The 17,901-nt window shown below is 38.3% G+C and overlaps 1 protein-coding gene across 6 annotated transcripts in view; it reads left to right on the forward strand.

Moving 5' to 3' along the window:
- Window positions 1–17,901, forward strand: part of IFTAP (intraflagellar transport associated protein) — a 97,775-nt gene that overhangs the window by 33,543 nt on the left and 46,331 nt on the right. For 4 of the 6 annotated variants that reach the window (XM_073808788.1, XM_073808789.1, XM_073808787.1 and 1 more), the window contains 3 exons: window positions 3,581–3,735; window positions 4,984–5,055; window positions 6,346–6,406. In XM_073808788.1, the coding sequence (XP_073664889.1) occupies window positions 3,581–3,735; window positions 4,984–5,055; window positions 6,346–6,406 (288 nt within the window). Of the gene's footprint in view, window positions 1–3,580; window positions 3,736–4,983; window positions 5,056–6,345; window positions 6,413–17,296; window positions 17,437–17,901 lie in introns of all 6 variants that reach the window. The other 2 variants (XM_073808791.1, XM_019948371.3) reach the window with 2 other exon arrangements.

Below are 17,901 nucleotides of genomic sequence, written 5' to 3' on the forward strand. Positions count from 1 at the left end.
CAAGGAACATTAGGGATAAGATGAAAAGGTAGAAAAGGACTCTGATGAGAAGCAGAAACAGAAGAAGATGAAACGCACACTTGGGTGGCATGTTTGGATGGCCACCAGGATAACTCTGGGAAGCAGCATCTGGCACTCTAATCAGGCTTTAGGCCACTTCGGATTCTGGGCTGTGCCAACATCTGCCATTTTGTCATTATCATATTGAAAAAGAACTTCTTTCCTATCTTCTGCTGCCAAGAGATTTTTTTTTTTTCGCTGTTTTTTTAAAAAATGATAAAAGCATTTGTAAGAAGCACTTCGGGGCCTTTGGAGTGAAATAGTACTTTCTCTTGTGAAACTGCTTTCAAGGTTTAGAAAGGAGTCTGAAACTGTAGGTTCAGTCAGAGAGGGAACAAGTTCTTTTCTGAATCTTTCCATATTTTAAAAATGAAAGCTTTATGTTTATGAAAGGACGAAGTTTTGAAAGAGTAAACAAGAAGTTGTGTTAGATCTGAGACCTCAACCATCGCTCCACATCAGCATCAGAAGCTGGGACTTCATTACATTTTGCTCTTTATTTTGAAGGAGTTTCATCTGGTTATTTGTCAAATAACCTGGTGTTTTATTGGAAATGGCAGAGGAGCACACTGAGTGATGATAAGAACAAGCAGAACTTGTCCTTACGGAACATCTGTTCTTCCCAGACATCACTGTGGTTTTCAAGTATGTAAAGCAATAGATTATTACAGTAGTGTTGTGCTGAGTACACGGCATTTTCTCAGGAAATACTAGGTTTAGGTTGTGCTAAACTTAAAGGATAAGCAAGGAGAACTGAAACTATTCCGCGTCTTATTAGAACAGGGCACTGAGGAATGGCAGGGAGCCACTGGTTGCCTCTAACTTTGATGAAGTTTGAAGGACCCTTTCATTCCTCCTCACTCCTGTTTCCAAGCATCTCCATGCCTGTCTTGCTCCACGCTGCTGCCACTGCTTGTCTCTGCCCTAGGACTGATGATTTTACAGCCATAATTGTGGCTGTAAAAGAGGAAGAAGTCAGGGAGGGTAAACCTAAGACCATTTTGTCCTCACTTCTGTGGCCTGGCATCGTGCTGGTTACTCCAGCAGTGTTCCTGTAACCCTCCCATCACCTTCCTTAATCAGCCCCTCAGCCCCTCCAACCCCAGCAGCCAAGGCGAGTGCTTCATATCAGAGTTTGCAGGGATTTGTTGGGGCACAAGGAAGGGGTCACCCGTCCCTGTAGTAGCTAATTAGGAGTCGTGGGTGCTGGTGCAGGAGGCAGTAGAGAGAGCTGGCCTGAGCTGGTGGTGTTTGCTAATAAATCCCTTTGAAAGAAAAAGCGGTGCATTTAAATATTTGTGTTTTCCCTCTCTGGCTTACTGAGCTAATGCTGTATTATAGGCTAGGCTACCTTATCTCTTCTCCCCAACAGTATTTCTGTGTTAATGTCCTATAGATATCCCTACAAGTCTTTTTTTTTTTAAATACATTTATTTGTTTATTTATTTGTCTGCATTGGGTCTTCGTTGCTGCGCGCAGGCTTTCTCTAGTTGCGGCGCGCAGGCTTCTCACTGCAGTGGCTTCTCTTGTCGCGGGGCACAGGCTCTAGGCGCGTGAGCTTCAGTAGTTGTGGCTCGCAGGCTCTAGGGTGCAGGCTCAGTAGATGTGGCGCACGGGCTTAGTTGCTGTGCAGCGTGTGGGATCTTCCTGGACCAGGGCCTGAACCCGTGCCTCCTGCTTTGGCAGGCGGATTCTTAGCCACTGTGCCACCAGGGAAGTCCCCCTACAAGTCTTAATTCTACCAATGATGAGGTATTCAGAAGCAAACACAGGATTCTGGCTGCCTTGCACCAGGCCGAGATCATTAGAACAAGAAGAATCTTTACTGATTTTGAAGCCATGCAACCAGTGGCTCAAGAGAAACATGCCACTTTGGTGGGTTAGGCTGTTTTGTAACCCCTTCAGTTAGATACCTGACCAGGTTGTTCACAAATAAACCCATGTCTCCAGAATCTTTCCATGGTGGAGTATTGTAAGGGGATGGAACAGGGTGCCCTAATCTGACGGTAGCTTGATTTCTGCCACTTGGCCTCTTTTGAATCCCTTAGTCACTCTTCTAGTGATCCTTGAAGTAGATTCCTGTGTTTTGCTATTGTCATTTGCAGCAAGGGAGTTCTAGTTTTAGTATGTGCCATGCTCCCTGGGTTCTGGTACTGTTGTAAACTTTTCTTCTTTGTCTCCTTTCTGGGCTTTTTAAAATTTCTTTTTTTTTTCTGCTTTATTCTTCTATGCTCTAAGAACCCTTTCCCTTCATTTACTGTACTATTCTAAGTTGCACAGCAGTGAGTGCTGGATTAGGAAGGCCTGGGTTCACATCCCCACTCTGCTACTTACCAGCTGTGTAACTTTGAACAAATTATTTAATCTCTCTGTAGGCCTTGGTTTCTTCACCTGTAAAATGGGGATACTAACAGTACCTACCTCTAGGCTTGTTGTGAGGCTTAAATGAGATTTATGAGATGCATAATAAAAGACAGTCTGACCCTCAAGTAAATGTTAACTCTTATTTATTTTAATATTGCTGCTAATATTAAAAATAATTTTATGGCTTAAACCACTGCCCCAGTGTAATCGACTACCAGCTCTTTACCTATTGCTGTGATCTCTCTCCCACATTTTAGCCTACATTTGCAGCTGCCTCTGGGACATTTCCCTCACAGTTTCCACTGGCATCTCAAGTGCAGCATGGACAAAAGTTAATTCATTCTCTCTCACCTGAATTTGTCCCCCACATTTCTGTTAATGGCATCATGTTATAATTTTCTCTTAATTTAGGATGAATCTTAGACTCTTTCCTTATCCTAAGGACATAATCATGAATGTGCAAAGATTTAACACAAACGTATTCATTGTTTATAGTTTTAAATAGTTGAGAATAGGAATTGGTTAAATAAACTATGTTAAATATATACGGTGGAATTCTCTATAATCATTAAAATTATGCAGAATATGCAATAGTATGAAAAAAATATTGCTCTCAAGTTGACTTATACTATGGTATGTACAGTACAATTCCATTTGACTTTTAGAAGTTTATGGGTGAATAGATAAAAGATGAGAAAAATAGCCACTGAAAAAATTTTGTTGCAGCTTTTCTGTCTTGTAGGATTATGAGTGATATTCTAATTTTAATCTTCTTCTTTTACAAATTTTCTAAAATCATCCATACATTGCCTCCATATTTTTTTAAAAAAACCTCAAATTTAGAAAAAAAATGAGATCGGTAATGTCCAAGAGTCTTGCAAATACTTTATTGACCTCTTAACAATGGCTGAGAACAGTGCTGGATACAAACTTATAAATGTTTGTTGAATAGTGAATGAAATAGTGTTATCTTTCTATGCATTTTTAGAAATAACTTTATAGGTTAAGAGTGTTTAATGCTTCAAGCATTCAGTTTGTAGATTTTTTTGAAAAGTATTTTTTTTGTTTGTTTGGAAGAAAGATTCTCAATAAACACAAAATAAACTAGACTGGATGTGGTGAGTGTTTTCTAATATTATGTAATTTATCATTTCAGATAATGTGACCAAAAGAGGAGCCTTTGGAACCAATTCTTCAGAAAACAATTTTCCTTCAGTAAAATTTACTCAGAGAAATGAACCAAATGATCACCATCTTAGCAATAAAGCCATCTTTCTTCGTACTTCGTCACAGTGTTCAGAAGAGGAACAGGTAATACCATAGCACATTTACAGAAACAGAGAAAAAAAATTTTTTCATGAATTAAAAAAAAAGAAAGAGACCATATAAGAAACATCGGACAACTATTGGATCAGTAACTCAGATTCCTAATTTTAGAAGGAGTGCCTTTGGGATACTTTACTGAAAATCATCATTACATTTCATGATTTCAACAGCCAACTTTTATGATAGTAACTTAATTATCCCCAAGTTTTGTTAAAAACCTCTTAAGGATCTGCCATCTACAGATTTTTCTTGAAATTATGTCTATATTTTAGCTTGTCCTCTGGGACAAAAGAGTTCCTTTTTGTAATTCTCTGTGTAAATGAGAGTTTCTTTTACCTGTCCTGGATTCATGTCCTTCAGACTTAAAGTAGAATATGTTATCTTGGTTCTTCCAAGATTTGGTCAATAAATAAATGTTAGATGCTCTCTTCCTAATCTTCAAGACTTCATAGACTATATTCACATTCTCTGTAGCTATGGTTTTTAACTATCGAGGAATCCTAGTGGAAGCTGTTCTATTTTTAAGCCATTTGAGTTTCTACTTTCTATCTCATCGTGTATTCCCTGTGATATTGTGGACAGAATTGTATATGAGATTATGGTTTTATGCAAGGGAGAAAAATCTCCATGTTAGAAGTGTGTTTATATACAGCGAAGGGCTATAATTCTTTAATTCTATAACTTATTTCCAGTGAGGTGATTATGGGACAAGAACTTTTCTTTCTAGAGGATTCACTGTCTACTGGCCATCATTGGCAATTGGAATTACATTTTCTATTGAGTCTTTAACCAGTGTGTGAGAGGCAAAGAATTGTTCCACGGTATTTTTTCCTAGTAACTTGAAAATGTTGTATTAGCATTCTCTGATTTGTCCTTCAGCGGCTTATTGGGGTGGGATGGGACGGGGGCTGGGGTAATGAGGTGTGGAGTGTTCATATTTTACACATGAAAAAATTGGGGTTAAATAATTTACCCTAGGTTACACTGTAGATGAGTCTAGAAGACAGAAGTAGAAGTCAGACCTCCTGGAACCTATTCCCTGATGGCTGCTATGACTTAGTGAATCTGCTGTCACTAAGGTGTCATGGTTTGTCACGCATAGCTAATTAACAGAAAGCGGAAAGGGAATTTTAGTGCCTGAAGGGCTACAACATCAGCTCCTTTATTTTCACTTGTTTCATCTTCCCATCAATATGTCCTCAATGTTGTTTGTTTGTTTGTTTGTTTTTCCAGATAGTGATGGATGAAGGCCAAAAAGTTGGCAGTTCCTTTCAGGGTGATCTGAATCGGGCAGGAAAGGTGAAGGTAAGGCATGATACGATTTTATTCCATGGCCAAAACCCAGAAAGAGCATAAAAACCTCACAGGACTCATTTGCTGTCTGTCATACAAATTTGGAGAATTCAGCAGATTTTGTCTATATGCTTTAAAAAAAAAAAGTGGTGTTTGATTATCTTAAACTGTCCTTGGTGGCCTGGGTTCTGGATCTTTTTTCCTCAAAGCTTTACAAATGGAAGGGGTGCTTCAATAGAGAAACGTGACTCTCGTCCTGACAATATAACAGATTCTCAAGTTTTAGTACTGAAACCATCATATGGAAGATAAATTTTTGCTGTCCCTTGGAAGTCAAAAAATAACTGTAGTTATGTACTTCCAAGTATGGAAGCTCCAAGCCATGGTCTGGCAGGTAGAGAGTGGGGAAGAAAGACCCAGGCTGTGTTTTGAATTCCAATGATGAGATGTAAATTTATAATTTTATGGTATTTTGTTATGTACATGTTTTAGGTCATAAGCATAAAAGGCATTTTGACATCATGCCTTTACTAGATCTGCCTTCGGGTGCCAGTGGTGAAATCATTTGTTTATTCACACTCTTTGATATTCACCTGAGATGAATCCGTTCATGTCTGAAGTGCTACCATTTTGTTAATCTAAAATGTCTCATTGTCAGCTTGCAGTGGAAAGCAACATTGAAATGCTGCTACTGTCTGTAAAGGTCATTTGCTCTGCTTTTTACCTTTGAAGTAATTTTCAGTTTTATTTGCTCAAAAGAGAGAACACTTGATTTTTTGCTCTGTTCACCTCTCTTGTGATTACCTGGGGCAGGATGATTTTGTCTTGAATGAACCTTCTCCCCTGCTTTCTTTAGTTTCTACTCTCTCTTTGGAGTTTAAAGCACACTGTTGTGAGAATAGCCAGACCCACCACCATCATTTGCTTGAGGAGCAAAAGCAATAAAAGAAAACCAAAAAATAGAAACATTGTTTCAGACTGTCTTGATGGTGGTATATATTCTGGGATAGAATCAGGAACAAAAACTTTTCAAAAACTTCCCAGACTGTTTTTTCCCTTTCAGTATAGAGATCTTACTGTGGTGCCTGTGAAATCCCGGCCAACTTCCAGATTTAGTGCTTCTTTCAGATGTCTCTGGGAAAGCACAGTGAACACAAAGATCTCTATCTGGGACTCAAAAGTTAATGAGAAAAGGAGATTCATTTGCTCACTTGAGTGTTGTGGAAGTGGATTCACTGATTCTTAATTGCATATTTTTCTCTAAGTCTAATTTGCATAAAGATGATGTTAATCCTTTTCTAGGTAGACAACTTCCTTGATTTAGAAGATTTGGACTTGGATGAAGAGATTAAGCCCCAAATGAGTAAGAGTATGCTTTCTGTTTCCTTTCTACCACTGCTTGACCTTTTTCTCTACAAATAAGACTTTAGACAGCTTTTCTTTTCTTTCTTTCTTTTTTTGGGGGGCAATCCTTACCTCTGCTTTCCCTAAGATAGGAGAAACTGGAGTCCTGCAGTCTCTTTTTTGATAATAAAGATTTCAGCTGAAAGGTCATACAAAACTTGTTGAAGGTTGTAATGTCTTTGGTCTTAAATGAAGGAAAGGTGTTCTTCCTCCCACCCCCCACCCCCATTTACCATGTGATTGATTTTTGGATAATTGTCTCAGAGTCATTTAAGTCAAACCCTTATTTCTTAGAAGCACCATGTTGTAAATTGAGATTATTTTTGAGTGCTACTTAAAATATCAGTTGATCATAAAAATCATAAAAATTATGAGAATTGATCATAAAATAAACAAAAAAATAAAATCAAAATCTTTGCTTTTATAAATATTTATTAATATGTAAACCAAACAATTAAAACTAAAGATATAGTGTGAATGTTTTTTCTGGGGCTTTCTCTGAGGTTTATGTAGATGAGGCCTTTTCCTTTCTTGGTTAACGTTTCTGTGTAAGACTAGGTATCCTTTGTTGCTCAAAGGGGCTTTGAAATATGTTCAAAATTTGAGTTACTTGTTTTGAAAACTCTCATTCCTAATTTAATGTGTAAGAATATCTCAAAATTAGTTGAATGTTAGGGAAGGGGCAGTTTCCATGGGGTTTTGGTTGTTGGTGTTTGATTGTGTTTACAGTCCTTAGGTGGTCATAAACAGCGACTATGGTCATTATTGTTGGGGAAGGGGGCTTCTTTATAATCACACAGGAGTTAAAGTGCAGGGTGTAGTTGCTTGGGGGATGGCCACTGTCTGTGAACTGACCGTATAAGCCTCTGCTTTGGCTTCTCTGCCTGAATTTGAGAGACTTTGGTAATTGGAAGCAATTAACATTTTTATACTGCTTCCAAACATCACACTACTCTGTTGAAGGCACTGTTACTCAAGCACTCTATTAACCAGTAGACTTCGCACATTTTTTTCCGTACTTGCTTGGTTCAAGGGAGATCAGAGATCTAACAGAATCACAGAGGTTCTCTTAACTTTAATGCCTTAGGCAGCTCTGAATTTCTTTATTAGAGCAGTTTAGAGGCTCTGATTGGATTAGAAGGGATTGCTGAGGATTTATGAGGAAGCCAAATTTGTGGAGCAAGCCCACTCTTTCTGGGTTTTGGGTGATTTGGGGAAAGGGAACAGATTCCTGGGTCCTGTTCCTAAGAAAGAGTCTAATTCAGAAGGTCTTTTGTGGCATCTAGTGATCTGCATCTTTAACCACTACCCCAGGGGATTCTGATATGGTTCATCTGTGGGTGATACTTGGAGTCTGCACGTATACCTTTGCAACATAAAATTAATTTCATAGGAGGGCACAAAAGTGCACAGGTTGAACATTTTTGTGATGGTTTAAACTTCTTGCTTTCTGCCAGTAATGAGAAGGTCTGTATACTGACATAATCCTGCATAGCCAGCGAATTTGATTTTGGTTGTATCAATATTTTAAATTAGTCTTCTTACCTTTTCCATTATTTTCACATTGTTTTCTTTAAACTTTTTTTTTTTTTTTGGCTGCGTTGGGTCTTTCTCTAGTTGAGGTGCACGGGGGGCTACTCTTCGCTGTGGTGCATGTGCTTCTCATTGCGGTGGCTTCCCTTGTTGTGCAGCATGGGCTCTAGGTGTGCAGGCTCCAGTAGTTGCAGCACGCAGGCTCAGTAGTTGTGGCACCCAGGCCCGAGAGCGCACAGGCTTCAGTAGTTGCAGCGGGCAGGCTCAGTAGTTGTAGCTCATGGGCTCTAGAGTGCAGGCTCAGTAGTTGCGGCTCATGGGCTCTAGAGTGCAGGCTCAGTAGTTGCGGCTCATGGGCTCTAGAGCGCAGGGTCAGTAGTTGTGGCACACAGGCTTAGTTGCTCTGCAGCATGTGTGATCTTCCCTGACCAGGGATCAAACCTGTGTCCTCTGCGTTGGCAGATGAATTCTCAACCACTGTACCACCAGGGAAGTCCCTCTTTAACCATCTTTTAAGTTTTTTTTTTTTTTTTTTTTACCAGATCTGTTTCTGTTGTTTAAAAAATTGCAAAGAAATGTCTCACTAGTATGATTTTTCTGGAAATGAGGTAACAGGTAGTTTTGCATTTGTGTGTATAAAAGCTTACTGAGGCTGAACCAAGTCTCAGTGGACTTGGATGAGCTAGTCAGGACCTTCCCAGGTGTAAAATAATGTGAAAAGCCAAGGCTAAAAAGCAACCTAGACTTCAGTGATCTATTCCAATTACCAAAAAGACCACCAAGCTTCACAATTTTCATAATGCACAATCTGGGTCATTTGAAAGGAAAGAAAAAAGAAATAGTTGTGCCAGGGTGAATTTTAGATTGTGTCTGATTTGTATGACACTTAAGGAATGGGAGCAGAAGGCGAATATTTATATCAGATGGGAAACGTGACATTTTAAACAGGCAAGTTGCTTGTATAATTTTGGCAGCTGAGGGGTTTACTGATTAGATTCTGTTGTTATTGTTTAAGCAACAGATTTGCTTGGGGCAACAAGGAAGTGAGTTGCGAACTTTATTTGTTCACCTTTTTCATTTTCATAAATATTCTCCAAGATTCAGGCGCTTGTTTCTGTCCTGATATTTGGCTTATTGTTTTGGCAGCCCAGGTGGAGACAGTTTTTCCAAGCAGACAACTCAGTGCCGTGCTATTGACCAGTTGTTGGAGGGAACCTTGGCCACAGAGTTTGGTGCCCTGTGTTTATTTGATGTCACATTAACGATTTTTTCCTCCTTTGAGATAAGATAGTTAACCTGATGGTTAGTTACTGTCATGCTCCAGACTGTTACCCGGAAAGATTATTGTTTGGAATAGGTATTAGTTATTATGCTTTGGCCATTGGAGTAGGAAGAATCTTCTGGTCGTCTTTATTTTTTACCCCCTCAGTTGGACCAGCATGTTCTCTGGATGAGTGCAGAAGGTCAAAGAGATTTTTTGAGGCCTAGTTTTCAGAATTATACTGTCTTATACAAGTTTCTTGACCAGTGGGTATACTTATGCTATGGTTGATTGTGTTGGATGAAAATGGGCAACTGATTCCTGCTCAAAGATTGGCAGCCTTATTTGATTTTCATTTTCAATCTCTCCAGTACTCCCAGTTCTAATGAAGGCATCACTTTCTCTGTCTCTCCCTCTTTTTTAAAAAAATTCTTTCCTTATCTGCAACTTTAAGGCTTTATGTAGACTATGAATGACCTGGACTCTTATTCAAAGATATTTAACAACTGTGACTGGATCCTGGAATAAAATAAAGAATAAAACAGATCTGGTTCCTGTCCTTGGAAATTCATAGTTTATTGGAAGAATCAGACATATCACAAATATATAATCACATATGCTCTAGATCTCATGAGAGCATATGGCAGGGGAATTTAATTTGTCCATGGATCAGAGAAAGTGCTGAGAGCCTGAGATCTAAAGGATGAGTAATTATTAACTGGGTGAGGGGTGGGTACGAGTATAGGAACAGCATAAGAACAGTGTGTGTAAAGGTCCTGAGCTAGGAGAAGATGGCATATTTCAGCCAACAGAGAGTTTAGGCATTTCATTTACTTTCCACTTGGGACTGTTAAAAATCATTCTTTCATTGCTTCGAAGATCACTAAAAGATCATTGAGAGGGAAAAATCCTTGCTTCAAAATGTTCCTCTATCGCTGTTCCTCCAATTTTTTTTTTTAATGTGCAAACTTATCCATCTATTAAATTCAAACTTGAAAGCCATATCAACCACAAAGGCAAATGCTTCCACTCCATTCCTGAGAAGGAAACAGAATTGGGATGATAATTCCACCCTTTCAATAATTCCTCTATTTATTTCTCCCCAAGGGTAAAGGAAGGCATTATCTAATTGGAGAGATTAGGGAAAAAAACTGATGTGTATGGATGAGACATTTTGTTTCTTCTTCTGGGTTCATGCTGTTTGGAAGGTGTATGTCCTCTCTTCTGTGCCTGTGTCACCTTTCTTATAGTAGACACACTTTAAAAGGGGCCCAGGTCTGCCTTACATGGTGGTTTTCAACCTGAGAGATACATTGGAATCACTTGAGGAGCTTAAAGAAAAACGACAATACCTGGATCCTGCCTTTGGAGATCCTTTCCCAGTAGTCTGGTGTTTGTCGTGGGCATTGGCAGTATTTAAAGCTTCCCAGGTGACTCTAACATGCATTTGAAGCTGAGAACCATCTCTAGACAGATGTCTGGAGGTATCACTCTCTGAGCCCCTACTCTAAGGGCTCTAGGGATATGAAGAGGATCTCCTTATACCTGGCTGGATTCATGTCATCTGTGCAGACTCCCTGTCAGGTGGGGTAGTCCAAGGTCTAGACTTGGAAGGAAAGTTTGATAAGTAAGAGGGCAAATTGTGACTGCAGGACAAGCTCTATTTTCAAAGTCAGCTCTATTAGTTATAAAGCTCATATTTTGATCCCCATCTTTTTGACTCCTGTATGGATTTTTCTTTTATTTCTGTATTTAAAGTAGAGGGATATGATTTATTATCACCGTCAAATGCCAACTCCGCCCATGAAGTAACTCTTCCCTGACCTTCCTGACCTTCCCCTTGGATGGGCAGTAATCTTCCTCTGTTTACATTTCCACTTTTATTTATTTTGCAGTTATTTTTTTTCCCAAAGTAAGTTTTCATTAATGTGTCTCTTGAAAGTGGCATATGGTTTATTCATATGCATGTACACACACACACATACACACACAAATAAAACTTCATCTTTTAATTGGTGAGTTTAATCCATTTACATTTAATGTAGCTGCTGATATATTTGGCTTTAAATCTCTTATCTTACTATTTTGTTCTCTATTTGTCCGGCCAGTTATATGTGCTTCACTCATTTTTTGCCTATTTTGGAGTAATTGAGTATTATCATATTATTGTTTCATTGCCCTTATTTTTGCTGGGTTGAGAATTCTAGGTTTGTAATTATTTTTTTTTCAGAATTTTTAAGACGTTATTCTATTCTGTTATGGTGTTAATTTTTCCTCTGTTGAAAACTGTCGAAAGACCAAGTGTCAATCTGATGGTTGCACATTGGAAGGTAATATGTTTTTTACCTCATTTGACTACTTTTATGATTTTCTCTTTGTTTTTGTTTGTCAGTAATTTCACTATGCCCTGGCATTGTTAACTTTGTATTTGTTCTGTTTGGGGTTTGTAGATTCTTGTAAATGTTAGGAAATTCTCAGTTCTTATGTCTTCAAATATTACCTGTGCCCAGACTTTTCATCATGTCCCACATGTCATTTACGCTCTTTCCTGCATTTTCCATCCTTTTTTATTTCCTTTCTTTCTTCAGTCCAAATATGTTCTACTATCTATGTTCTAGTTCAGTAATACTTTCTTGAATTGTATCAAATATGATGTTAAAGCCATCAATATTTCAGTTATTATAGTTTTCAAGAGGTCTGGAATATCTATTTTTATAGATTTTAGTTCCCTGCCAAAATTTTCCATTTTTGTAATATATTTATTGGAATATATTAATTATTTTAAAGTTCCTGTCTCATAATTCCAATAACTGAGGTGTCCTGTGAGTCCATTTATATTATTTTCCCTTTTGATCTGGTGTCTTTGTATACCTGGTAATTTTTGTTTGAATGCTGAACATTGTATATAAAATATTACATAGGCTCTGGATGATTATCTTAATCTTGTTTTAGAAAAGCTTCTCTTCAACATTTTGTTAGAAGTTAGAGTAGTCATAGGTTATCTTAATCCAATGTGGGATTGAGCTGATTTGGTAACTGGGTTTCAGGCTTTATGAGGGCTGCTCTACTTCTAGTTCTTGCTTACTGCTAGGGTGTAGCCCTTCAAGGTAAATCACAGCCCCTCCTTCTTGGAGATCCCAAACTCTATTTTTTATCTTCACAGCACTGTGAACCTGCTGGTAGTTCTGCTAAGCTTCTCAGCCTCTTAATCTATTTCTTCTTCACTTCTTGGTTTTTCAGCCTCTGCTTACAAATCAGTAAATGACATAAGTTGAAAAACAGCTTAGACTCTTAGATTCACTTTCACTACTTTCCTTCTCTCCAGGATCTTGGCCCCTCAAGTTCTGGACTTCCCTGGTAGCTCTCTAATGCCTTTAAGTAGTTGATTTTTTATCATTTATTCAGCTTTTCTAATGTTCTTGGTGGGAGGGTCAGACTCATATTAAATGTGGTCTGGGAGCTCCTTGGAAAACCCCAAGGTCTGAAGGTCAAGTAAGTTGACGTTTGCACTGATGTTGCAAAAGCAATGATGGGTAAAGATGCTAGTAACTTAGTGTGAATCTAGGTAGAAGCACCAAACTATACTAGTAGTCACTGTAATCTTCACTGTCCTGAATTTGTAATTAAAGCAAATGCCAGTTTCCATTGCAAATGTCCTTGATGAAGTGGTAAAAATTATTAATTTTATTAAACCTTGAGGCTTGAGTACACCTCGTCTGCTGCATACTGAAATACAACAGTTGGATTTCACATATACATGAAATACATGAAAATTTTTTCATGGAAAAAATGAAAAACACTTTTTCATGAAAAAACACTTGTGCAATTGAGGGGTGTGCTGAACTTGTTTTGTTTCGTTTTTTCTTTCATGGGTCAACGTTTTTACTTGAAAGAATGACTGACAAAGTATAGTTCTCAAAAAGGAATGAAGTGAGCCCGTCTCTACAAGACAACAGCTGACAGTATTCATTGCCAATGATAAAATTGGCAATGGGTCAAGTGAAAATTGGATTTTTGGAAAACTTACATCCAGTACTGTGAGCTTGAGAGCTTCCCAATATTTAAAGCCTTTTCTGATAAAATTGGTAATGTTAACTAATGTGATTTTTATATTGCATAATGAAATATGTCAACATTTGAAAGATCTGCATAACACAGTGAACCACCATTTTCCAAATAACCAATATATGATGTTACAAAATCATGCACAGGAGCGCAATCCATTCAACATGTAAGATAGACCAATGGATTTTAACATAAGAGTATGAAAAATTTACTGAAAGGGTTTCATATTGCACATTGAAATTATTTTTAAAAACTTTATCATTTGTCAATATCTAGTGTGTATCAAAGAATAATATCCCCAGTTATATAAAAAGAGTATTAAAATAGTCCTCCCCTTTCCAGCTACATATCTGTGTGAGACTAGAGTTTCTTCATTTTCATCAACTGAAACAGCATATTCCAAAAATTCAATGCAGAAGCAAATATAGAATCCAGCGTTCTTCTATTTAAGACAGACATTTAAAAGATTCAGACAATGTAAAACAATGCTTCTCTTCTATTTTCTTTGTTTTTGGAAAAGAGGTTTTTTAAATAAAAATATTTATTTTAATATATGATAGTATTATTTTAATGATTCAATAAGCAAATATTTGAAATTTTAATTTCTAATATGGTAAATATTGATAGATATCACTCCCATAAACAAAAGCTCTTTGGGGTCTTCAAAAAATTTTAAGAAAAAGAACCACCTGATATAAACTATCAGAGCTGGAAGCTATGTGCAGAGGAGGCCTGAGGGCATTTCTTATCTGTATCCTTTTTGGTCTTGAGGAACACCCAAAATTTCAGGAAATTTTGGCCATTTCTACATGGCAACAAAGGAATGGATTGGTTAGTTTTTATAAATATGACAGGCAGACTAAATATTATTGTCTAGATTATCAGATGTCAGGTAGATGGCTTACTTTTTAATGTTGTATTAAATTACATGATTATAGCCTTTGACTTGCTGGTCATTGGCTAAATGCAGAAAGACAAATGGCACAAACACATAGTTTATAAACGTTGGACGTTCTTGTCAGGTAGTTGAGAAAGAGGTAGAAATGCTTTCAACCAGGCTTGCCATCCAACATCAAGATTCGTTTTTCGAGAGGTGCCTTAACTCTACAAAGCACATCAGTCAAGATGGTGGTATTTAGCTAAGAAGGAAACTAATTGTTTTGGAAACAATAAGGTCAGATGAAGCGTCTTAAAGATAAGATTTCAGTTGGGAAAGCTTTGCAGAGAACTTCAGAAATTCCATTCCCCATCATCAATGAATACAATCATTTTCCCCCTGAGAGAATGAATATTTAAATAACCCATCAGTGATTATAAAATGGCTAAAAGATAACTTGTGTCTTCTTTATAACCTGTGTCTTATCAGACTATTCGTGTGCATCTTGGTTTCACTCTTTTATAAATCTGTCCTATTTAGAGTTAAAGCAGTTCAATTTTTGTGTTGACTATTGTCTGATTTTATGTATAAAAATCCTACTCCTGTAAAAAAAAATTTAGTTTTTGAGGGAAAGGACTATACATATTTTGCATCATTCACAATGTCCTGTGGATAGGTAGACTCTTCATACTTGCTGTTCAGTTTAAAAGTTGAGATGCAGGAAATTAATTTCCTTTCTGCAAGTATGTGCTGACAATTTACTATATATAAGGTGTCATGTTAGGCTCCAACAGCTATGCGTTTGTGCATTTTACCTTTACACTGGAGAAACAAATGACAGGAATGGGAAATGCAGTGGATACTGAGTCATATTGTTTTGAAAGAATTGTACCCATGGCAGTGGAATTCTTATGAAATAAACCATTTTTGTTGAAAACCCTACCTTCTTCGCAAACATATGAAGGATGTGAAGAGTTTCAGCAAAGGAATTACAGAGTTGTCCCTCTTGGTGCACAGTACTGTCCATCAGATTTTAAATAGTTCTGAAAGCAGAATTGATTGTGATTTCACACTCAAAGGGATGTCTGCACTGGCAGCCAATGGGGATGGTAGATATTGGTTTTCACATTAAGAGGCTTGAACCTTTCTCTTCTTGCCTGTCTTGTTGGCAGGCCCCTAACCAGTGAGGGAGGTTAGCTTTGGACTCATAAAGGAATACTTTAGAAAGCCAGTTTTTCCACCAACCTTATTGAATTTAAAAATATTACTTCTCTGGGACTTCCCTGGTGGCGCAGTGGTTAAGAATCTGCCTGCCAGTTCAGGGGACACGGGTTCAATCCCTGGTCCGGGAAGATCTCACATGCCGTGGGGCAACTAAGCCCGTGCGCCACAACTACTGAGCCCACGTGCTGCAATTACTGAAGCCCACGCGCCTAGAGCCCGTGCTCCGCAACAGAAGCCACCACAATGAGAAGCCTGGGCTCTCAATGAAGAGTAGCCCCCGCTCCCCGCAATTAGAGAAAGCCCACACGCGGCAGCAAAGACCCAACGCAGCCAAAATAAATAAATTAGTTAATTTTAGAAAATTTAAAAAAGAAATATATATTAAAAAATATTACTTCTGGTTATAAAATTGTAAAATGCCCTGAACACTTACTAATCACGCTAATGTGCTATCGTAGTGACATTTCTTGGCCCTGAGTTTGGAGGTACAATCTGATAGATTTTAAATAATATATGTGGTGAAAGTGCTTACTTAAAAGTAAGTTCATGATGTGGCATCATGAGCTAGGAGCACGGGCTCCGCAGACAGACTGCAGCTGTGGCGCCGTGAGTGAGGTGGCTGGGGTGACTCTCAGTGTTAGAGCTCATTGCCTCTAAAAGAGGAAATAACAGAGTTGTTGAGAGGATTGGCGGAGTTAATGCATGTAAAATGCCGGCTATTATTATTGTTTTTATTTCTCCTAATTAATCAGGTCATATTCTATGATTTCAATAATTAATCATAGTAGAACTTCCTTCTTCACCATCCCCCTGCCCACGTGCTCAGTTTCTAGGCTGTTTGCCATGTTCCCTGTTGCTGAAGTCTTAAGAATTTTGTAATCATGTCTTTTGTGGAGGTGATAGCTGTAGTGGTGAGAGACGTATTTCAAATAAGTTTCAGTTTTTGAATATCAATACCTGCTCAGTTATCTCCCCATACATGCTGCCCTTGGCAACAACCAAGGCATGCCTGTTAATTAATCACTTCCACTGAGAACTTAATTAGTGTTTTAATTAGGATCATCATTGAATAGCAGGCAGCAGCATCTTGCGCCAGCTGCAAGTTATTGGTCACAGCCCTTCTGGTCCTGCGAAAACTTAGACGGAGGAGGGATCCTGTTGTGCTTCTGTTTGTTTTTGTCTTCAGAGAAAGCTGCGGAAGGTCATCAGTTGTTTGTGATGCATCGATGTTCTGTCACACGTGCAAAAATAAGGAAACACATCCACTTCTAATGGTCGATCAGAAAACCAAGATTGGCTTTTGAATTCTTGTGATTGTGTTAAACAAGCCGGAAACACATTGTTGTTGTTGTTTGCATGCGTTGAGAAGTGGGCCATGCGTTCTGAGTATGACAGAGTATTTCATTTTTCTGCTGGAAGTTAAAGTTCCTTCCTTCTGGCATCATTGTTTTTTAATATGTTTTTTTGAAATATTGCCATATTGTTACAGGATGAAATCAGCACTCCATTTTCTTTCTCTTCACCCCCTCAGGAAAATATGGCAAAATGAGGCAAAAGTAGCATCTTCTTGACTTACTTTCCTGTAGAAGTAGAATTGGGTTGAGGGTGAGAGGCGTGATCAAGTTATTCCGAAAACAACATTTCTCCCAGACCTTTTGGATGGATTGTAACATTGCAACTATAAAATAAAAGCCAACGCACTGACGACTTCTATTTTATAGAAAGGAGAATCCCTGAGTCAAGTTCCCAAGTGAGGACAGGCAATGTGAAATGGACCTGCTTCACTTGAGCATGTTTGCTCATTTTTTTGACTATCATAGACTTTTAGGTGACTTAGGTCAATTGTGGACTTGGTGAAGGGATCAAGTGAAATATTTTGTATTCGACAGATTTGCTGCTGCTTCCAGGAGAGGTGGAGCAGGACAGGAGCATGAGTGTTCCTTCTTACATTCCTTCCGTGGCCCAGCCTCTTACGTCTGGAGTGAAGCCAAGGCCCACTGGAAAAGGAGCAGGGGAACAAAGGGAAGAGGTACTCCATAGGGAATTCAATCCTCTTGAAATTGCCTTGATTTTGTAACTAGTCCTTTCAGAGTAATGCCACTACACCCTTGTGCTTCTGTATTTTTCTGAGATTTGGGAAGATTTACAGTTCAGGTTGCTTAATTGGGTCCCTCTCACTGCCATCTCTCTCTAATGTGTATAATCCCTTTTAAACACACAGAGAGAGCAATTATGTTTTTACGTGGAAACTATGTTTGTGTCATGATGTTCGCCATGCTACAGGGACAGTGCTACTTGGGGACTCCGCAAGAGAAAGGATGGAAAGTTTTCTTATCTCTTTTAGTCTGCACTGGCCACTTTTCTTTTTATTATTGTTTCCAAGGTCCTAAAAACATTTTTCATTAGTTAAGGTAAGGCCAGGCTGCTATAGTAGGCAATCCCAACAATAAATCAGTGGCTGAAAGGAGACAGAAGTTTATTTCTCTCACGTGGC

This window comes from Tursiops truncatus, chromosome 8 (assembly GCF_011762595.2).
Source record: "Tursiops truncatus isolate mTurTru1 chromosome 8, mTurTru1.mat.Y, whole genome shotgun sequence".
In the NCBI taxonomy this organism is placed as follows: Eukaryota; Metazoa; Chordata; class Mammalia; order Artiodactyla; family Delphinidae; genus Tursiops; species Tursiops truncatus.